The sequence below is a fragment of the Dunckerocampus dactyliophorus genome, chromosome 4 (genome assembly GCF_027744805.1).
Source record: "Dunckerocampus dactyliophorus isolate RoL2022-P2 chromosome 4, RoL_Ddac_1.1, whole genome shotgun sequence".
In the NCBI taxonomy this organism is placed as follows: domain Eukaryota; kingdom Metazoa; phylum Chordata; class Actinopteri; order Syngnathiformes; family Syngnathidae; genus Dunckerocampus; species Dunckerocampus dactyliophorus.
In genome coordinates this window covers 35,998,373-36,021,927 of record NC_072822.1, presented here as the reverse complement: position 1 = coordinate 36,021,927, position 23,555 = coordinate 35,998,373, and the positions used below count along the sequence as shown (strand labels likewise).

At 41.8% G+C, this 23,555-nt stretch overlaps 1 protein-coding gene across 18 annotated transcripts in view; it reads left to right on the top strand.

Annotated features, from left to right (window-relative positions):
* LOC129179575 (calcium/calmodulin-dependent protein kinase type II subunit beta) overlaps window positions 1-23,555 on the top strand; it is a 73,723-nt gene that overhangs the window by 316 nt on the left and 49,852 nt on the right. For all 18 annotated transcript variants that reach the window (XM_054772975.1, XM_054772979.1, XM_054772978.1 and 15 more), the window contains exons 2-5: window positions 2,144-2,238; window positions 7,285-7,344; window positions 8,679-8,733; window positions 11,707-11,772. In XM_054772975.1, the coding sequence (XP_054628950.1) occupies window positions 2,144-2,238; window positions 7,285-7,344; window positions 8,679-8,733; window positions 11,707-11,772 (276 nt within the window). The remainder of the gene's footprint in view (window positions 1-2,143; window positions 2,239-7,284; window positions 7,345-8,678; window positions 8,734-11,706; window positions 11,773-23,555) is intronic.

Here is a 23,555-nt window from a genome sequence, read left to right as displayed (position 1 = left end):
GCCTCCGAGTTGTGTGGGGGGCGGCTGCCGACCGCGGTGTTTCCGCCGAGGGTCAGCCTGTGGGGAGGGGGAGGGGGGCGTTCGTGTGTTTTGTTTGCGTGAGTAGTGGATGACAGCTCTGGCGATATACTATTTACATATTTCTATGTAACGAAACGTCAAATATTAAAAATATATTTATTTTCACTACCTCAATGTCGGGGAATGTGGGGGCACACTTTGAGTGAAATAAACATTATTACTAGTATTCCTAGTATAGTATGGAAGTCAAGATGCCGACCATCAATAGGGCCCCAGCACAGAGGTGCAATTGCAGTTGCTTTGTTTCTTCTTAAGCACGGAGAAACTCTGTGCGGACCCTTTTGGAGTCTCCCTAGTTATTATGGGGGCCCGAGCCCAGAAGTTTAGGGACCGTCTTGCAATTTCTTTCTTGTTTCTTCACATTCTTATTAAGGCGGGAGCACGGAGAAACGGTGCAGAGACTCTTGTAATTGCTCAGTTTCTTATTGGGGCCCATGTACAGAAGTGCGGAGACCCTCTTGGGATTGCTTTGTTTCTTCTTCGTATTATTAGGACCTGAGCATGGAGAAACAATGTGGAGATCCTATTGGGATTGCTTCATTTTTTATTACTATTATTATTATTATTATTATTATTATTATTATTATTAGGCATCAACAGCTTATTGTGAAACCACGTGGAGCCCTTGGAATGGCTTATTTCTCTATTATTAGGGCCCAATCATGGAGACTGTGGAGGCCCAACTGGAATTGCTCCATTTATTTGTCCCTAAACCCAATTCGCAAGGAACCTATTGCATGCTGCAAAGGCCCTGTTGGAATCACTCCGTTTATTATTAGGGCCCAAGCACAGAGCTGCAAGAACCCTATTGCAGTTACTTTATTTCTTCTTCTTATTAGGGCCTGAGCACATGTGTACAAGGACTCTACTGCAAATTGTTACTTTGTTGTTGTTCTTCTTATTAGAGCTAGAGCGCAGAGAACAGTGCAGAACCGCTATTGGAATTGCTCCGCATCACGAGGGTTCTTTTTGTACAATGCGACCCTGGGATTGCTTTGGTTGCCAGAGCAAGGTGACGCTGTGTGTAGGTACTGTTGGAATTGTGCTGTTTATTATCACAACCCGAGCACGGAGGTGCAAGGACCCTTATTTGAATAATTTTTCCCTCTTTTGTTAGGGCTGGGGCACAGAGACAGTGCAGAGAGCCTGTTGGAATCACTCTTTTTGTTAGGGCCCGAGCACCGAGAAATTGTGCGCTGGCCCGAATGGCATTGCTCCATTTATTATTGGGGCCCAAGCACGGCAGTGCAAACACCCTGTTGGTGTTGTTTCCCTTCATATCAGGGCCCGACGTGACGGCAAGTAATTCACAACCACTGGGTTAACAATACGGGTTTTGTCATCCGCGTTATCCAAGGTGGCGGACGCTCGGTTTCTCAAAACTCCGGCTGCAACTAATGATTATTTTCTTAGTTGATTAATCTGAAGCTTGTTTCGATTAACTGAGTAATTAATTAGGTACAAGGAGACCAATTCAGTATGAAGCAAACACAAACAGTTAGTGACATATCAGAAAATAGGCAAAAATGTCCATCACTGTTTTCAGAAGCCAAAGCTGATGTGTGTGAATATCTGTTTTTTGTGCCTAAAACACAAAGATAATAGGCCTGTTTTTGTGAATAACTCAGGGGAAAAAAAAATCACAGAAATCCGAGGATTTTACATTTTTAAATAAAAAACCAAATAATCGAATGCCAAAATAGTGGACGATGAATTGGATAATTGAGTAATCAACTGCTGCAGCTCCAATGAAACACATCTATTTGCTGAGTCTGGAGAAAGAATGGAATTTGAAATGTCAAATGGGTAGGAACACTGCTTCAACCAAAATCCGCTTCTTCCTCGGCGTAAATTCCTCTTACCATTTTTTGTAATCGAGGTACTCGAGGAATCGTCTCAGCCCTCATTAAAACACGAGTTGGTTCTCTGTTCTCCAAACATGAGGGTTGTCAACCGCGACAGCATAACATTTGCTGAATGCTAACTGTCGCGAATAAATGTCACGAAAATAAATACGTAGCGGAACACCAGCCTTGCTAACGATTGTTTGGTTTTCTTGCAGGGGAGCCTTTTCAGTGGTGCGCAGATGCGTCAAGCTGTGCACGGGACAGGAGTACGCGGCCAAAATCATCAACACCAAAAAGTTATCTGCGAGAGGTAAGCACTTCCGAAAAAAGCAAGCAAGCAAACAAAAAGGGGACAGTTCTGCTGACGAATGAAGATGCTCGTTCAAAACAGGATGTTGTAACGCAACGTTTTTGTTGGTCAGTTAGTGACACGCGTCACTGTCCAGTTAAAAAGATCTACTATTGAGTCGAAACACAAAGAACAACTTTGTGTTGGGCCGCAATGTCATGTAAAGCCTTGGTCACAACCGGACGTACGACTTTTGGGCCGTGCGATTTGTGGCGTTACGCAAACTGCTGCGTTTTTCTTTTCTTTGTACTCATGGAGGACGTAGTTGTTTATACATTATTATACATGACAGTGGAGACGTAGCAAACACAGGAAAAACAAATCTCCATTGATCAATTGAAATACAGATGCAATAAAGCATATAATACAAAGACGTAGGCACACCCCCCGCTTTATATACCCCACTTTTTGTGCCATTGATGCACTTTCGCCGTACTTGCAACACGCGACCCATTTACTCGAAACGAAACGAAACGAAACGAAATGAATCAAGTAAAAAATATCTGAATGTTCGTTGGCTGGGCTAATTACTTATGCGGGGTGCACGTGTGGCGCATGACACGTATACAGATTCCGCAAGTGCGACATACGGGAAAAAATGGACATTTTGCCCAAACCTGACACCAGCAAAACGTACGAAAGACACACGCTGGCCGTACGATACACGAAGACGTATGAAGTGCGTAAGTTTGTCTTGCAACTTGGGAACAAAAACGTAAGCGCTCGTAGAATTTGTTTGACATGCCAAAGAACCTCGGCGGCCAGTCTGCGGCTCGAACATCAGCACGTCACACACGCGTTTCTTGTGCTTTGTGCTGTAGGAGCCCGTTCGGCCGGTTGTGACCTCGACTTTAAAAAGTTGTCAGTGGAGATACGAGGTTTTCTTTGGACAAGATGAAAGGAAAACTGTAAAAATTGAAGTTTCTTTTGTTTCTTTTGCACTACTGAGTTCCTGAGTTTAAAGAGTCCCTGACTTGATTCATCATCTTTGCTCAAATGTGTTATATATTGTTTGTAATTATGTTGTAGTTGTTCAAACTACTACTCTACTCTACCACTACTTGCAGTTCAGGCTCATTCCCGGACGTGACATCATCAGGCGACACCTCTCAGCTAAAGCAGAGCAAACAAACGCTTCTTGGGGTAGATGGCCGGCTTGGTTCAGTATATTTTTCATCCAAATAGTAGTCGTGACAAAATGTTGTGTCGCTGCTGGATGTTCACAGTAACCAAGGGGCAATATAAACGCATTTTGAAAAAGGTGGTACAAAAAAAGACAAGAAGAACGATTTCACAGTTGGCACAGAACAGAGTTAAGTTTAGGCGGCAAAATATAAAATAAAAAAGAATACAACGAACCCGTTTATGCTCATTAAGAAGCTGATTTGAAACAATTATTGAAGGATTAGCAACTCCAGTTTAAATTACTTTTACCATTCTGTGTTTTGAAGGCGACCGATCTTCTTCATCTCATTTTCTTAAGGCTTAAGTCCATGTTCTGCAAGTTCTCCATTTCATCTCCCAATGTTTCTTCCTCCTCGAAAAAGACTGACACATCACTCAAATCTTGGCTATAATCGCTGTAAACATCCTCTGTCTTGTACACCGCCAAGTTGGTTTGCCTGACAGTACCCCGATGGCGTCACTTCTGGAAATGAGACGGAGCAGAGAGAACTAGTTTGTCATGGCTGTAAATGTCATTTTTGCAAATTTACCGTTTGCTTTCAAAAATGGAACAGTGTAGAACATCATTACAAAGAGTATCACATACCTGAGCAAAGTTGATGAATCATGTCAGGGATCCTTTCAACTTGTCTCACATGAACTTATTTCACCATTCCCAGCTCGCTACCATGGCAACGTTACTACGCTACGTTGCTTTACGTCGCGCATGGGCCTGCTGTCTGCCAGGCTTGTTAAGATGCCCATGTGACTTATAACCTCTGACTTGTCAATACTATCTTAAATTAATGAACTTGCTTTTTCCAACAGCCAATGAAGCACCTTTGCTACCGCTAATGTTAGCGCACGCTGGCTTGTAAACAAACGCCGCATGCCATAACACCGTGCTCTGCATGGCAATTAGCATGTAATTGATTAACAGGCTTTGCTCTCTGTGTCCAAATGGTACCGATCCACGGGGCGTATCAGGTTATTATTAGAACTCCCCCACCCCCACCACTCCCCGGGGGGAAGCCGGGGCTGCTCGGCGTACCATCAATGGCGATGATGTCAGTGCAGCGAGTGTCTTTTAACGAGATTAAATCCATCCTAGATTATCCCGCTGCTATTAGCAGGAGGCAAACGGCTAATCCCCGTGATTGGCTCCATGAGACCCACAGGAGGACTCGCACGGAATAAATAATTCACCCCCACAAGTTGCGCTATGATAGCAAATGTCTCCTTAAGTCTCTGTTCCGGGCTATGTGAGCTGACTCGCTAACGGTTGCAACTCGGCCCAGTTCCTATGAATAGCTCCACGACCGTGTGACACGGGCTGCTTGATACGTGTTCAACACGTATGTCCACCATGCTGAGCGTTATCGTGACTCCACCTGTGTCTCCCACTCGTTTTAGTCGTAGACCCCGCCCCGCCCCGACAATGCCCAGCGTGGTTATCTGGCGTCAGACAGCTTGTATGGTTTTCTTCCTGTCCTTTTCAAAACCTTGACATCCTTCACACTGATGGCGGGGGCCAGTGTGTCCCGCTGGCCCGATAACACTTCAGAGCCTCCCCTTTTTTCTTAACTTTTTTATTTTTTTTAAACATCTCAAGTGGAGCAACGATGATGAGAGAACTAATTTAGGCCTCCATCCGTCATTTCCCCTACGTGCTCCCTCTCTTGCTACATGTTAGCAAACTCAGCCAGTCAGCGGAGTTGTAAAGATGCTCTAAGAAGGCACCAAGCCCTATTTAGGATAGCATGAATTCTATAACAGGCAGCATCCTTGGCTTCATTAGGCTCACTTAAGCATAACCAGTCATGATACCAACTCATGGTATACTGTATATCTAGTTCCATTTTTTAACAGTGGCAGGCAGTGCATTTGGCACCTGGGCCTTCAGTGGGGCCTTAGCTGGCTTAATGCACCTCTGAATACCACCACGATCACGTCACAGTTCTACAAACCGTCAATAAGTGTGAAGGCCAGTATCATTTTAAAAAGATAGTTAATAATAATTCATATTACTATATCACCCTATATACTATATACAGTATTTAGACCACATAAAATACTTCTACTCTAGAGATGTCCATCGCTCCTCCTCCATCAGCCATTGTGGCCGCAGCTTGACAATTGCTGGCATTTTTGTGAATAAATGAATACAGTTTGATGGAACAAATACCAGGATTTAAGCTGTAAATGTCCGTCAGTGCTTGTGTGATAGTGTTTAGGCCAGCAGGGAAGGCGTTGCTGGCCCTGACCGCCACCACTGCTTTTTAGTGGTTTGGAGTACATGAGAGTGGAAAGTCAAACGTCGCTTTCTTTGACCACATGGTCATTTATTAACGAGCGTAGTGCACAGCACAGCAGCAACAGAACCAATGTTGTTTCAGCGCTAAGGCGCAAACTGCTCAGCTGGCGTTCATAGCGCTGATGAGTTCATCGTAAATAACAGTGAATAAAATAAAAAATAATGATGATAAAATAGAGTTAAATAAATAAATTAAAAGAATACATAATAAAATAAGTTAAATAAATAAAATAAAATAAGAGTAAAAAAAATAAATTAAAGTAATACATGATAAAAAAAAAAAAATAAAATAAAGTTAAATGAATGAATGAATGAATTAAAACAATAAGTTCAAATAAGTTAAAAATAAAATTAAATAGTGAAGAAAAAAGTGTAAAACACATGTTTAAAGCGCCTGCAGAGCTAGATAAATCTGCTGGATGCTGACCACTTGTCATACTTCGAGAGCAGTAATCCTGTGCAGTTAACAAAAAATAAAAAGGCATCAGGAGGTTGCCTACAGCCACAGGTGATAATGACATTGTCTTTCTGACCTGGCGCTACTTGGAGAGTTAATTGCTTTGCAGCCCTCGCACCCAGCAACTATCGGAGCCCTGCGGTGAGGCTTTCATTGGAGCGTTTACGGTACTTTCCGCTACGCTGAAGGTTCATCACTTAACTAGTGTATCGATTTACCTTCCCACAAATCAATTGTGTACATGAATGAGATCTCGACCTCATGGGCGGCGATGGCAAACGGATTTGCAAGGTCAATTGATTGTCTCGATCAAAAAGTCTTTTTGGTTTTGTCACTAGTTTCCTGTGAACTGATGATTGGCTCATGAAGTCATGGAAGTGACGAGGAGTGCACTGCTTGGCTGCAACCAGCTGAGGAGCCAAGGATTGAGTCTCAAGTAGTGTTGGCATGGAAACAGGAGTTCAGAACATTCAAAAAGTAGAGAAAAAAAGGACAGGAAGGATTAATTGATGTTGTTTATTTTCTTGTGGTCTCTTAATGGAGTGTGGAATTGAACTGGGACATCTTCTCACGCCACCACCATGGCCCTCTTTTTCTATTTTTTGCATCTTTACACCCCCTTCTGCATGTGTTTTCCTCCATCCTTTACATGAAAACATCCCACCGACCCATCCACCCACCCACTCCCCATTTTCTCTCCTCCACTTGTTCCTCCGCCTCCTCTCTTCTCTCATCTTCTAAGACGATAATCACCAGGCTTACACTTCACTGTCAGTCCTCAATGCCAGCCTCTCAGTATTTGTGTGTGTGTGTGTGTGTGTGTGTGTGTGTGTTCATTTCCCATTTCCATGGTTATCCGTGGGTGGTCCTACCCCTCAGTGCTGGCTGCAGCATGATGAAGATAATATGTTGGCATACATGCAGCGTAAATGTTCTGTGATGCACGGGGGGAAGCTGACATGGTTCTTTCCTCCACGTGTTCGTCTCCATAGCAACAACTATCAGCGCTAATCATCAGAAGCTGTGAACCTGAAACCGAATGAATCCTTCTCTATCTGCTTCTTACCACCAGATCACCAAAAGCTGGAGCGAGAAGCTCGGATCTGTCGCCTGCTCAAACACCCAAACATTGGTGAGGACGCACACACTAAGGGAAAAAACACATCCAAAGCTACATGTCCCTGTGTGAAAAAGTGATGTCCCCCTAAAGCTAATAAGTGGTTGGCCCCCCTGAGCAGCAACAACTGCAATCAAGCGTTTGTGATAACTTGCAATGAGTCTCTTCCAGCGCTGGGGAGGAATTTTACACAATTGTTGTCATTCAGCCACATTGGAGGCTTTTCCAGCACGAAGCGCCTTTTTAAGGTCATGCCACAGCATCTCAATAGGATTCAGGTCAGGACTTGGACTAGACCACTCCAAAGTCTTCAGCCATTCAGAGGTGGACTTGCTGGTGTGTTTTGGATCATTGTCCTGCTGCAGAACCCAAGTTGCTTTCAGCTTGAGGTCACCAACAATCTCCTTCAGCACAATTCATGCTTCCATTCATCACAGCAAGTCTTCCAGGTCCTGAAGACCATCACACTACCACCACCATATTTTACCACTGGTATGTTGTTGTTTTTCTGAAATGCAGCGTTATTTTTATGCCAGATGTAATGGGACACACACATGAAGGCCACAGAGTATTTTCCCAAAGGTCTTGGGGCTCATCAAGATGTTTTCTGGCAAAATTGAGAAGAGCCTTGTTTTTGTTGAGCAGTGGTTTTGGTCTTGGAACTCTGCCATGCAGGCCGTTTTTGCCCAGTGTCTTTCTTATGGTGGAGTCATGAACACTGACCTTAACTGAGGCAAGTGAGGCCTGCAGTTCTTTGGATGTTGTTGTGGGGTCTTTTGTGACCTCTTGGATGAGTCGTCGCTGCACTTTTAGGGTCATTTGGGCCGGCCAAGCTTGGGAAGGTTCACCACTGTTTCATGTTTTGGCCATTTGATATGGCTCTCACTGTGGTTGGCTGGAGTCCCAAAGCTTTAGAAAGGGTTTTATAACCTCTTCCACACTGCTAGATTGAAATTAATCTCAGTTATGTCTTAACAGGGGGGCAATCACTGTTTTTCATTTTCATTTAAAAATTACATTTTTGTTTAAAATTTGTTTGATCTGAAACATTTAAGCGTGACAAACGTGCAAAAAAAAAAATAAATCAGGAAGGGGGTAAACACGTTTCCACACCACTATATCTGATTCCTGCTCTCTCTGACCTCGATTCCCAGCACTCCTGGCATGTAGAGCAAAACGAAACACTTTCTTCCTCATTAAAGGACGTAAGAATCTGCTGATAGCTTCTTTCAGCGTTATGACTACTGTGTGGTAGCACTAACTAGAGAAATACACCATTTTGATATACTGTGTGCACTGTACATAGTAGCACTTTATCCTGATACACATACCATTTCTTTGATTTCTAGTTCGTCTTCATGACAGTATATCAGAGGAAGGCTTCCACTACCTCCTTTTTGACTTGTAAGTCTCCTTTCTTGTTTCCTTTCCCTTTTTGTTCCCCTGACTTTAATTGAAGGTTGAACTGTTTACTGTTTACTCCTCTCCTTCACTCGTTTCCTCCACTTATTTACACTCTTCTTGTTGCCACCTGTTTCCTCACCACTTCCTCTCATCCATTCTCTACTAGTTTCCTCTCATATCCTCCAATTGTTGTTTTCCGCGTTATCTTTTCTCATTATTTCTTGGGGTGCTTCAATCAGTGTTTCACATGCATTAAGTGTACATTTTCAATGTATTTATGATGAGTGGAATTGGCCAGGGCCACAGTTAGACAATTCCAAAGGCCCCTGGCAAATAGCTAATTATAAAAAAATACACTTTTGGGTGGATGTTTTGTTTTTTTTGCCTTTATTTTTGTGAAATAACACCCCTCCAGTCAAGTTTCCAGTTGTTTTAATGATAATAATGGATTAGATTTTATAGCGCTTCTCAAGGCACCCAAAACGATTCACAATGAAGTGAACCCATTTATTCATTCACTCCTCAGTCACACACTGGTGGTGGTAGTCCACATCTGTATCCACAGCTGCCCTGGGGTAGTCTGACGGAAACATGGCTGCCAATTTGCGCCTACAGCGCCTCCGACCACAATCAAATTCATGTACATTTAGGCCTGTCATGATAACAATTGATATTGACATTTTTCGAGACAACTGTTTTCATTAATTAAATGGCATAATCATGCGAGTGTATCATATCAAAATATCAAGGCCGCATTAGAATGCTCCGCTAAACCAAGCTAGCCCAGCTAGGTCATACTGGATATTGCTGTATGTGAACTACGCCAACTTAGCCAATGTTTCTGGTTGCCGCTCCAACATGTTTAGTCCAGGAGAGGGCTGGTTAGTGTTTGAGGACACATTGCTGTGAATGAGCGGGCCTCTGTGGAAATATTTCCACACACTCTTCCCGTGCAAGCTCCCCGCACCATGAGAGAGCAGTCCGGGCACAGTGAAGGGGAACTGCTGCTGTTGCTACAGAGCCGAACATCCAACTGCCAACGTGAAATTAACAGCAACGGAGACGAATATCCAACGTCCAACATGACGCTAACTTCACCAATGTGCAGAGTGAACCCTCTTGTCATCCAGCCTGTGCGGTCAAGAGAGAGGAAAACAAACACGCATGCATATGTCAATTTATCGAGGCCACCAAAATGACCGACTTTGTTTTTTTTATTGTTCCATGAATTTATTTAGTGATTATCATGACAGGCCTATGCACATTCATACACCAGTGTGGGCAGCACTGGAGACAAGGTGGGTGAAGTGTCTCGCCCAGGCACACAACGACAGTGACTGGGCGGTTTGAGGATCGAACCGCCATCCTGTTTTCCGTTGCAAGGGGAGCTGAGTCGGGCGGCGTACAGATAGTGATGTCAAGGGTTCCCAGTTGCGTTTTAGCTTGGTGTGTTGTGAGATCATTGTTCTGTCGATCAAGTCGGGTGCTTGTGTCTCTCTGAACATTACAGTAACATTACTGACACATAGTGACCAGTGCAGAATACTACATACATCTTTGAATGCGTCTCCTGAATGCCTTCTAACTGTATATTAGTTTATGTAGCCATTTTTATGCTTGAAAATGCTTCATTTAGGCAAAAAATGTGTAACATTTGCATGAATGTGCATAATTTTGACTAGTAATTGGCCGTATTCAAGCACAAAACAGCGTGATATATTCATTTTGGCTCATTCAATACCAAAGACGTATTTATATTTTTTTTATAAACCCAAACACCCGATCCCAAAGACGTATTTATACTTTTTTTCGCGAAAAAAGAGGTGATAATGCACACTAAAAGATGTCACTGTTAGAGCAGTTTTAAGCCATAAAAATGGCCACAAAGTGCATTTGATCAGAGCTCAGCATGTATCTTTTGCATGTAAAAACACACTCAACAGTGAGAAGGAAGTGAGAGAGCAATGGAGGAGTGTAGCATTAAATTTTAACACATGCACATGTGCGCACATGTACATGCACATGCGTGCACACAGTTTAATTTAAATAGTTCATAGTGTTATATTTGTAAATAAACTATTTTCATGTAAAACAAACCCTTTTTGTGTTGCTTATGTTGGTATAGTTGTTTAGATATTTGAGCTGTCACAAAAGCAAAAAATATTTGTGTCAAAGTGAAAATTATGCTTGAAATGTATGTTTTTACAAAAAGTTTTTGTAGTTGGGAACTGATATTTTCCTGAAACTTACCTGTGTTCTACTGCTGATTACTAAAGAACGGGTAGAAAAGGTAGAAACAAACTTATTTTTCTAATGAAAGAGGGGAGTGTAATCTTTCTTTTGGTAGGTTCCATGTTTATAAACCATAGAACACCTTGAAAGATCAGTCAAATCAATGACTACAATGGTCGGTACTGAAAGGGGTGTCTTTTGGGTTTGAATGAGTTAATGTTTTTCAAAAAATGCGATGCCACGAAATTCCTCTCTCCTAAAGTTCACTTTCCTCATGTTGTCGTCTTCTTTACCCCTCATCTCCTTTTTTTTCTCCTGTCTCCTCTTCTCATTTGCTCCTCGTTAGTTTGTTCTCCTCATTTCCTCTGTGATGTTGTCCTCTCACTTTTTCTCACTCGTCTCATTCCCTTTCCATCTGTTTTCTTCCCTTCCTCATTTCTTCTCCTCTCTGTTTCCTCTCATTATTCCCTCTCAATTCCTCCCCCCTCGGTTTCCTCTGCTCCTGTTTCTTTTCCTCCCCACTCTTTTCTCCCCCTATTTTCCTACGTACACAATTACATAGCTTTCATGTTTATCACCCCCCCTCCCCATACCCACTCCCACGCCGTCCGCATCCAGCTCTCTGCTATCCCCTTCTAGTTTCCATGGTTACTGCATCGTGTGGGATGGGTGGGGGGTATTGGGCAGCAAGGAAGATGAAGAGTAAAATAAAGATGAGACGTGTGTGTTTTCTCCCGCCAGGGTGACCGGAGGTGAACTGTTTGAGGACATTGTAGCCAGAGAGTATTACAGTGAGGCAGATGCCAGGTAGGTGGACCACCCTCACCTCTTTTTTTTTTTTCCCCACCCAAGCCTGTGTCTAGGCCAGCAATACCCATGCTGCTTTATATATCCCCGTCCCACCTTTGGCGCTGATTTGCACACCTGACACTCGATCCGGCAAGCAGCGAGGACGCACGGAGGGATGTTTGCATGTGACACCCTGGCCGCCACGAAGTCAAATATTGTGGAAAGACGACGCGGCACAGGCCACACCATGACGGATAGCAGAGCAAATGCACCCTTGATTACTGTGCAGTGAACTTATTAAAGCTCACTTAGTGTTGATTAGCCTGCTCCATTAGCTTTAATGAAGATGGGCAACTCTTTCCACAAAACATCCTTTTGCTTTATTTGGATTTGCACACCCGGCCTGCACGCAGGGAAGGCGAGTGTGTCGGAAGATGCCAGTTTTTGCGTTGCATTCATATTAGGACTGATTTGATTGAGCGGCATGCGTGCTGTTGTTGATGCTGTGTGTGCAAACATCAGCAGTGGAACCTCCACGGTCAAACACAGTCTCCCAGTTGGAGCAATGCAAATAAAAATGATCCTGACCAGGGTCAAACTGTCACCAAACCTTTAAATCAGGGGCATGAAACTCGTTTTCATCGTGGGCTGCATCGCAGTTATGGTTGCCCTGTAACCATATAAAGGTATCATCACTAGTCACCTGCATATTTTCATAGTTAAAGTATAGAACAGGGGTCACCAGGTAGCCCCCACGACCACATGAGGCGCCCGCAGCATTTCAGTTTTTCAGTTAATAATGTGAGAACACTAGAAAGAAAAGTATTGTGAGTTGTGGATACCAGCATTTTGTGAATGTTTTGGTAAAACAAGCATGTTTGCTTTGTTTGGGTTGAAATAAGGTATGAAAATCCTTTCTACAAAAATAAGTAGCTCGTGGCCATTTTCATTTTCTAAAAGTAGCTCTCACAAAAAAAAACGTTGGTGACCCCTGGTATAGAAAATCTGTTTACGACCTTGTAAATACGTTTTTTAACATTATTAGAGCCCCCTAGACAGGAAATAACACCCTTATAATCACCTTTACATTTGTGTTACCCAATACAGTAGACATAGTAAGAGAAAATAGGACTAAATAAAACTCGTGCTTGTTTGTGTTGTGGTAAATGCGTTCCTATGGTAAGGGAACTGAGTTCGGGGGGGGACAGGAAGTGATGTCAGGGCTTCAGAGTTGCGTTTTAGCTGAGCGTGTTGTGAGACCATCGAAACCTGCAATAAAAACCTCTTGTTCTGTCGATCAAGTCTGGTGCTTGTGTGTCTCGCCCAACATTACAGTAACATTACTGACACCTAGTGACCAGGGTAGACTACTCAGAAACCGTATAAAAGTATCATCGCTAGGGGTGTCACGACACGATACACGAGACTGGGTCCACGAGAAGATTTTAAGAAACGTTTATAGTCCAACAAATTGACGATAAACGATATTGTCAACATTTTTTGAAACCAAATAAGCCACTAATGTTAAGATCATTTTTAATCATAATGTCATAATAATGCAATATTTTCTTTAGTGGTGTGTATTTTCTCACAGGCAATTGGTACTGTCTACCAAACATTTGCAGCATTTCTTGAAATGCTGGCATTTGAACTGCATTAAAGAGCAGCTTTTTTTTTCGCGATGTCTTTCTGTGAACGCACACAATTTACTTACGTACTTACTTCGCCGACCACACTTCTCAGTGATTGGTGACTGTCAGGACGAAGGCTGTGCATCTCGATGTGTGGTTTTTCTGGCTTCTGGCTTCCTGGCTCATTCGTGTTGATGGGCTCACCATGCTCATTAGTAAGATTCCCTACGGGGGCTGTGGCACTGGGCTTTGGAAGCGTCTTTTTTTCCTCCTAACTTTTACTGCGTTACCTTGCATTGCTCCTTATGGAGCTCCACTCTTCTGCTGTGTGTGTATGCTAGCAGCCCTGCCTCTCCCCACAGGGCCAAAGCAACTGGATGACTGACACGAGGTCTCATTGTGCTCACTGTTGTTTTATGAAGTGTCTACTTGCTGACGAGGAAAACAGACATGCGTGCACATGACAGCAGATGGAGGCCAGCAAAATTATCCAGCTCATTTTCATTTATTGTGTGATTTATTATTGCCAGACAAGAAATCGTATGTTTTAATCTCACAAGATCTTGTGACACTCCTAATCATCCCGTCATGATATTATTACACATTTGATTATTAGCATTTTGGTTTTGTTTGTATTGTTTTACTAGTAAACTTACACTGAAATCATAAGTCGAGATGCCCAAGCAGAAATGTGAGTACACAGCTGTTGTATCATTCATTTCAAATGGGGTTTGACAACAAAACATAAACTCCAACTGCGGGCTGTACAAATGTTCTGTCAAAACTGACAGAACAACTACATTTAGCAAGAAAGATCATCTATTTTGTTATTTTTATTTTAAAAGATAAAAATACAATCAATAACAATTAAATTTAAGAATTTTTTTTTCCAATACAAAGAAAAAAAAGTGTCTATTTGATTATTTCCAGGCTTTTGCGGGCCACATAAAACAATAGGGTGGGCTGAATCTGGCCTGTGTGCCTTAAGTTTGACACCTGTGCTTTAAATGAACTGTACAGACAATGCAAGCCTCAAAATAACCCAAAAGTCAAAACCCAAGGCACGCACGCTCATTTGTGGACATAATAAAAAGACTCTTGCAAGTCATGAATGGCGGCGGCCGCCTTGCACAAAATAAATGACTAATAAGAATGGAAATAATCCACAAAGTCATAGAGATCGCAATATTCGTGATGGGACAGGGTGCTCAGTGTGAGCGGGTGTATGAATGGCCTAGCATGAGTACGCCCTGAGTGCTTTTGTAATCTGAAACTGTTGTGTTCTATTTTTTTCAAAGCCTCTAGAACCAAATGACATCTTTGAGTGCAGCAGCTGAGGCACTGAACTCCTTTTTTTTTTTTTTTTCTTTCACCTCCCTTCTTCTTAATGTCAGTCATCCAGGCCAGTTCCCTCCCCGCCGCCCACCCACTCCCCTGGAGACCAGCAGGAAGTGGGACTTTAATTAGCAGTGATAATTAGTCTGACACACCTGACACACACGCACACACGCACAAACCTCAAACTGTGCTCCATCTCACCTCGTCAACTGTCAGAATCACTTTCTCCTCAGTAATTATGTTTGACACGAGGACATTGCATTTCTCTCCACTAGGGGGCACACATATGGTGTTTTTTGGTATGATATACATGCAGTAGGTCCATTAGCATTACTTTATGGACATGAAATGTTAGCGATATGGCAATGTGTGATATATTTTAGTACATTTTGATCACAGGAGCGGCGGTGTCTCAAACGTGCGTAGGGAGGGTCTGCCGTTCCGTTCTTCTGTGATTGACGTCAACTTCAGCCATGTTGTACTGAGAGGCCAGGACGGAGGACTTTTTTTTTTACATAGCAATGACTTTCATTTGCGGTTCTGTGGTCGTCATCACACTTCTCCTCTTTGCCGTCACTTTTCTTTTAGTGGCACTCACACACGACTGACCATAATGGCGTGAAAACACCATCATATGAGCACATCCATCCATCCATTTATCCATTTTCTTCTGCTTAGCCGAGGTCGGGTCGTGTAATTGTTACATTATTGAGGCATAGTGATGCTAAAATTAATCTTGGTTTTTCTTCAGCTTTAATCCTAGATACTGGGGGCCCAATGTCAGCTGGGATTGGCTCCAACATACCCTCACCACCCAAAAAAGGACAAGTGGCATAGAAAATGAATGAAGGAATGAATATTGGCTGGCGGGTAAAGGGCAGAAAAACCCAGAATAGCATGGTTTTATTGAATGGCTCTCATGTGAGCTGTAGTTGTATCCTGTCAATTGATTTGGAAATAATGGAAATTATTATTGCAACAATATTGCAAAATATGCACACATTTTCTGCAACACAGATAATATTGATGAAATACAGAAAATCCCAAAAATAAGATATAATTTAATAGTGTTATTATAGTATACAGTGTTCCCTCGTTTAACACGGGGTTATGTTCCAAAAAATACCCGTCTTAAGTGGTAGAAGTAAATTTTTTTGTTTTTGTTTTTATATATGCTCTTCTGTTCATGTATTTTGTTGTTTACAGTGCTTGTTTTTTCGTTTACAGGATATGTTTTTTTGTTTATTATATATGTTTAAGGCTGTAAAACCCTCCATCCATTTTCTTCTGCTTAATCCGGGGCTGGGTAGAAACGTTTTCCTATAAAAAGAAAAACATGATAGCTTTTAGAAATAACAAATGTAATTTTAATGATCAATCTACGAGGTTGGGCACATCAGAAATTATTAGTGACTCACACGTATTTTCGAGTTCCTCTGACCGTGCGTCTTCGGCTTAGTCCTGGCGTGGCTCTGCTGTAGCGTCTTTTTCCGAGTGAAGAACATAGTCATGGGTAGTTGTTGGTGCTCTTTGTTTTTTTCTGGGCCAGAATATTCTTAAAAACAGACATGCCCCCTTTGATTATATTTGAGAACTGTAATGAACGAAACACCAGAGGGTCCCATTCTTGTGCAGCTCGCTGAAGTTCATTGGTTGGCCATTCTCACCATGGTTGCCAAGCGATCAAGTGTTAGTCCATCCTCCTCGTCTTTATCAACACTTGTGTCCTCTTCTTCCTCATCCTCACTTGGTGGCTTCATCATCTCTGCCAGGTCTTCATCAGTCAGTGGTTGTGAGTGGGCATCAATCAGGGCATTCATGTCATCAGGAGTCATATTAAGGCATTAAAGTCATATTGTCGACATTGTGAGTTTTGTTGGGGAGAAAACTTGCAAACATGCGCACTAAAGAGCCACACTGCTGGCGATCGAACAATTATGTAAATTAGGCAGTCCCTACAGTCCCTTAGCTAATCAGGACGCAGAACACAATCCGCGTTCATACGCTGTTAAAAAAAAAGAAAGAAAGAAAAAAAGCATGCTACACTCAGAGGCCGCGTAAAGTGAAGCGCGTTGTAGCGAGGGAACACTATATACTGTATATAAATAATATATATGTGTGATATGTCAATAATAAAATGATAACATAAAATAACATGTTATCTAATAATATTATATATATATATATATATATATATATATATATATATATATATACATCCAGTATATATGTATATAAATATATTATTATACAACTATATAAACAATAGAAAGATAGCTAAAAACATTAGTGTCCACTGCCATCACGTGCGTTATTTAGCATGGCAAGCGTCTCCAACGCCTTCTGTTGTGCTTCTAACACAAACCAGCTGCAAAGCAAGAAGCTTGCAAGCAAAACGACTCCACTTAAATTAAAGTTGATGTATTGATATCTAAAAAGGCACGAAAACTCGACTGACTGCAATCGTGCCGTACTGATATTGAATAAAAGCGTAAAGATTCCATGCAAAGTATGCCCATCAAACACCTTTCTGATGAGAATGGCGAAGGTCAAACTTGTGGATGACGATCCCATAGACGCCTTCTAGTATGGGCCACGAGCCAGTGTCCCAGTACTTTTGTCCATAGGTCAGAATGAATGGAGAGGGTTGAAAGAGAGGCTGTGCAACAGGAGTACTGAAACGTGTACTAAGTCATGTACAGCTCTCTCTGTCCTCCCACTCACTAGACGCTGTGTGGGTGGGAATCCTGCAGGCTGCCGTGTCCCTGCGCGCTCGCTATTAGCTACATATTTTGCACATTACACTCGCTCATTGCACCTTGTCCACACACACACACACACACACACACACACACACACTGGTGTATCTCTTGAAGTGCGCAAGTGTGATGTTGCTCTTCCTTTAAGCCATGGAAAAATAGCCTGGCACCAGCTCCTCTTCTGAGTCACGTTCATCCGATACATAAGCGCTCCATTTAGCATTTCTATCCTCAAATAGCGGCCTCTGCTCAAATTGACACCGGGTGAATGTTTCCACTGTAACTTGCCGTAGCGCCCCCTAGCACATCAAGATACATGTCTTGGTCTGGAAAGCTTTATCGATAAGACAGCAACCAGCCGACTCACAAGAAGTGGCTGGAAAAAGAAACCTTCTTGATAAGAAGAAACAAAAAAAAAAAAAAACACAAATCAGCATGGTCTTACAGCCGTGCCGCAAGTGCAAACAAACGATTCACAAAAAACCCTGTTGACTTTCCAGCCGTTCCTAGCCCCCCCATAATAACAAATTCCGGCATTTATTATCATTCGTTTCTTCTGTGTATATGTATACATGTATACAGTATATATATATATATATATATATATATATATATACACACACACACACACACAGACCCTTTCCAAAAAATTAGAATGTCATGGAAAAGTTGTTTAATTTCCATAATTCCATTCAAAAAGTTAAACTTTCATAGATTATAGATTCAGGGCCCACAATTTAAACGATTTCAAGTATTTGTTTATTTTTACATAATTTGGGCTTCCAGCTCATTAAACCCACGACAACAGGAATTCAAAAAATTAGAATACTGTGAAAAAATCAGCCCAAATTTTGCAGGGCATGAATGTTTTAAACTGAGTGTCACACACTAATCATCTACTAAAGTCAAATCACCTGCACAGGCTTCCCCAGGTGTCATTAAATTGCTTCAGTTTGGTTCAATTGTCTCAGTTAGGTTCAATATGGGGAAGACTGCAGACATGACAACTGGCCAGAAGACCATCATTGATACCCTCCATAGGATGGGTAAGCCACAAAAGTTCATAGCTAAGGAGGCTGGTTGTTCACAGAGTGCTGTGTCCAAGCATATCAATGGAAAGTCTAGAGGAAGGGCAAAATGTGGCAGGAGAAGATGCACCAGCAAAAGAGATGACCGTGGGCTTCAGCGGATTATCAAACAGGGAAGATTCAAGAATCTGGCAGAGATCCAGAAAGAGTGGAATGAGGCGGGAGTCACAGCTTCAAAAACCACCACATTCAGATGCATCCGGGTTCCTCGGGTCAAGCCACTTGTGAACCTGAGCCAACGTAGGAAGCGTCTCCACTGGGCCAAGGAGAAGAAGGACTGGACTGTTGGCCAGTGGTCCAAGGTCCTCTTTTCCCATGAAAGTAAAGGGTGCCTTTCATTTGGAAATCAAGGTCCAAGGGTTTGGAGGAAGACGGGTGAGGAACAGAACCCAAGCTGCCTGAGGTCCAGTGTGAAATATCCACAGTCCGTCATGATTTGGGGTGCAATGTCCGGTGCAGGTGTTGGTAAACTCTGCTTTCTTAAATCCAAGGTCACCGCAACAGTCTACCAGAATGTTTTAGAGGACTTCATGATTCCTTCTGCTGAGGATCTGTATGGAGATGCAGATTTCATCTTCCAGCAGGACCTGGCCCCTGCCCATACCGCCAGAAGCACCAAAACCTGGTTTGATGCCCATGCCATCACAGAGCTTGACTGGCCAGCCAACTCAGCGGACCTAAACCCCATTGAGAATCTATGGGGTATTCTCAAGAGGAACATGAGGGGCACCAGACCCAACAACAAAGAAGAGCTGACAGCAAGCATCAAGGAAATCTGGGCTTCCATAACTCCCAGGCAATGCCACAGGCTGATTGCTTCAATGCCACGTGGCATCGAGGCAGTGATTAAGGCAAAGGGATTCCCAACCAAGTATTGAAGATTGACATATCGTTTTGAAAGTACCATATTTTGATTGATTTGATGTGATCCTAATTTCTTTCTTTTTTTTCCTGCAAAAACTGAGAAGTAAATGGTGATTTCTTCACAGTATTCTCATTTTTTGAATTCCTGTTTTCGTGGGTTTTATGAGCTGGAAGCCCAAATTACATAAAAATAAACAAATAAATACTTTAAATTGTGGGCCCTGAATCTATAATCTATGAAAGTTTAACTTTTTGAATGGAATTATAGAAATTAAACAACTTTTCCATGACATTCAAATTTTTTGGAAAGGGTCTGTATATACATATATACATATATATATATATACATATATATATATATATATATATATATACACACACATATATATACATATATATATGTATGTATGTGTGTGTATATATGTGTATATGTGTGTGTGTGTGTGTGTATATATATATATATATATATATATATATACACATGTATATGTACTTGAACCATGTGTCACTATGTATTCTTTACTTGCGAATCTTGCTTGCTGCTATAACAAGTGAATTTCCCTGCTGTGGGATAAAGTACAATACAATACAATACAATGTATATATATACAGTCAAACTTGTCTATAGCGGCCACTAGAGGGAGTCTGCAAAAGTGGCCACTATATACAGGTGGCCTCTATAGACAGGTTGGCGTCCAGTTTGAATGTTGACAAGTAGAGGAAAAAAAAGGGAAAAAAAATATAATTTCGACCAGTAAAGGGCACTGTGGGACTGCGGATAAAAGTTGTACAGCACAACTAGGCTTGTTATTATCCACGACCCACAGAACAAAGGTGTGCTAGTAATGTCTTACGCTTGTTTTTAATATTTTACTTTTTATACGGCAGAGTGTCATTACAGCTTTAGTTCATCAGGAAGTGACGGGAAGTGACGGTGGGCGTCCCGAGCAGGAGAGCTAGGCTCAGTGCTAGCTGTGAGTTTGGAGAGAGTTGGGAAGTGTGTTTATGTTGGCGTGGATGTAAAGTCCTGCAGTGTTCTCCGCTGTTAATAAAGCCATTAAAGTGCATCGGCGACGTGAGTCTCTCCTTCCCCACAACAAGCGGCATTACAGTATTGACCAGTGCACACCAGGAAATAAACGGTGTCATTTCTTACAGGCATTGGCTGGACAGCTATGTAGTGGGGCTTGTTTAACCTTTGCCTTGTGGGCAAGCAGGAAGGAGAGACGATGCTGAGAGATGTGTGTGTGTTCTGAGCTGCTGTCTGGTGGCCGCGTTCAATAAATAAAGTTGGCAGAAGCAACAGGAGAAGTTTCCTTCTTTGCTTCGGAGCTGAATAACACTGACAAGTTAACAGACTAGTAGCGAACGGAAAAGAAGACGGCTTTGTTTGTGTCGAATACAGAAGATGAGGACTTTGATGGATTTGTGGATGAGGATTGATGAAAAATAACGTGAGTACATTCTAAAATACTTCAATTAAGTACAACCCAACTCAGTTTTGCTCCCGCTGCCGCATGCATGCTAGCATATGTTTTTTTTTTTTTTATTGTAGCGTCGCTGGGAGCACGTCCTGTTCCCAGCCTACTTTGCGGTAATGTTTTGGTGCAAATGCTCTTAAAGTTACATGTTTGACCAGGAAATAGCAAGCTCAAAAGAAGACGGCTTTTTTATGTGGAACAACTGACAGTTTGTGTGGATCTTGTGAATGATTGTGACTGAGCTAGGACTCAGTAATTAAAGTCTACACACGACGCCTTCATTGATTGAAAAACAAAACTTTTTTGTGCATGAAGCTTCTACTTGAGTTGGTAATTTGGCTGCTAAATGCGGTCAGATATTGACCAAGGGAGACAAAATGGGTGGCCGCTGGCCGCGTTGGACAGGTGACTGCTATACACAGGGTCTATAACATGTACATTTGCTGCGGGGGATTTTTCAGTGGCTGCTATAGGCAGGTGGCCGTTCTGTAAAGGTGGCCGCTAAGACAGTTTTGACTGTATATATATAATATATGTATGTATGTATGTATGTATGTATATATATATATATATATATATATATATGTATATATGTATGTATATATGTATATGTACAGTGTATATATATGTGTGTGTGTGTGTGTAACTCGCTCAAAATTAGAGGCTGCAACCAAGAAAATGTCCTTTCTGCACAACATGGCGTACAAAAAAGTCCAATATCACAGCTTTGTACTGTACATTATCATGAGTTGTTATTTGTGGCGCACACAGAAGGAGTTCACTTTAATAGGCCTCTTTTTGTTGACGCGGACGCCAGCAAGGGGCCCTTATCTCGTCTGCAGTAGCCAATTAGTGCAAGGAGCTGTCAACAGGCTCATACTGTAGATGGATGGCTAGATAGATACAGTCCATACTAGATAGACTGTATGAAATGTTAGGTCTGCATGAACTGTGATGAACTTGTGGGTGTGCAGCCATTACATGCATGGCCTAGCTTTAATTCACACCCAGTGTCACATCCACAACAGCCCATAGTGTTTCTGTGTGTGTGTGTGTGTGTGTGTGTGTGTGTGTGTGTGTGTGTGTGTGTGTGTGTTCATGCAGTCCACATCTCCCACAGCTGGATCCAGGAAATGTCCCTTTAAATAAATGCATTTATGGGTCTTCCCTTTTTGTTTCCTACGAGTCAGACCTCGAGGTATGCGCCGTGACTGGCTTGTTTTGCTTTTGTTTTGACATTTGGGTGTGTGTGTTTTTAGTATCCAGCAGCTTTTCGACATGAGACTGCCACCGGGGAGGCAGAATTGGACGTATTGATCCTCAGCACAAACACGTATTTCCTCAAATAGTGGCTGGGGGCGTTTGTTGACTTGTCTGCTCGTGTAGGCCTTTGGTTGTGCAGACGTATTTTTTGGCTATAGTTTTTATATCAAGAATATATTTACACATATATAATTAAATAATAATAATAATGTATTATTTTCTCCCTAAATAAAAATTGCTAAATTATAAAAACGTAATGATACTTAATTCAAAATCATTAATTGTAGATATTTGTACTAATGTCTTTGTATTATATTTCATACACAACACATTATTTTATCATATATTCATATTATTTTAATATTTTACACGTATTAATACAATATATTTTGGTCTTATTTACTTTTTTATAAGAATATACAACATCAGCCACATTTTATTTTTTGACACAATGCAATTTGTGGTATTCTGTGAAAAAATACTTTCAGGAAAAATAATTTGCATTTTTTTCTTCCCACAAATAATACAATTTGTGTTATTGTGTGGAGAAAAAATTATGTGGATTACATTGTATATTCTTATAAAAAAAATAAATAGCACAAATATATAAAATATGTGTAAATATATTATTTTTATGAATTAAAATAGTATGTATCAGAGTAGTTTATTAGAGAAATGGGCGTTATTTATACACAATATATATACATATGTATATATATATATATATATATATACACTGCTCAAAAAAATGAGAGGAACACTTGGAAAACACATCAGATCTAAACTGGGGGAAAATGATGTTGAATATGTTTCCTGATAATAAGTGGGTGATGTATTAGTAACAAAATGATGCCACATCATTTGATAGAAATGAAAATGATCACCCTATAGAGGGGGGAAATCAAAGACACCCCAAAAATGAAAGTGAAAAAATGATGCAGCACACTGGTCCATTTAGCTAAAATGTCATTGTAGCAACTCAAAATGATTCTCAGTAGTTTGTGTGGCCCCCACGTGCTTGTACGCATGCCTGACAACGTGGGGGCATGTTCCTAATGAGACTACGGATGGTGTCCTGGGGGATCTCCTCCCAGATCTGGACCAGGGAATCACTGCGGTACCTGGACGCATGGAGGAGATTCCAGGAGACAGGTAGTTACTCCAGGAGAGCTGGACAGGGCCATAGAAGGTCCTTCAACCCTCAGCAGGATCGGTATCTGCTCCTTTGTGTAAGGAGGAACAGGATGAGCACTGCCAGAGCCCTACAAAATGACCTCCAGCAGGCCACTGGTGTGAATGTTTCTGACCAAACAATCAGAAACAGGCTCCATGAGGGTGGCCTGAGGGCTTGATGTCCTGTAGTGGGCGCTGTGCTCA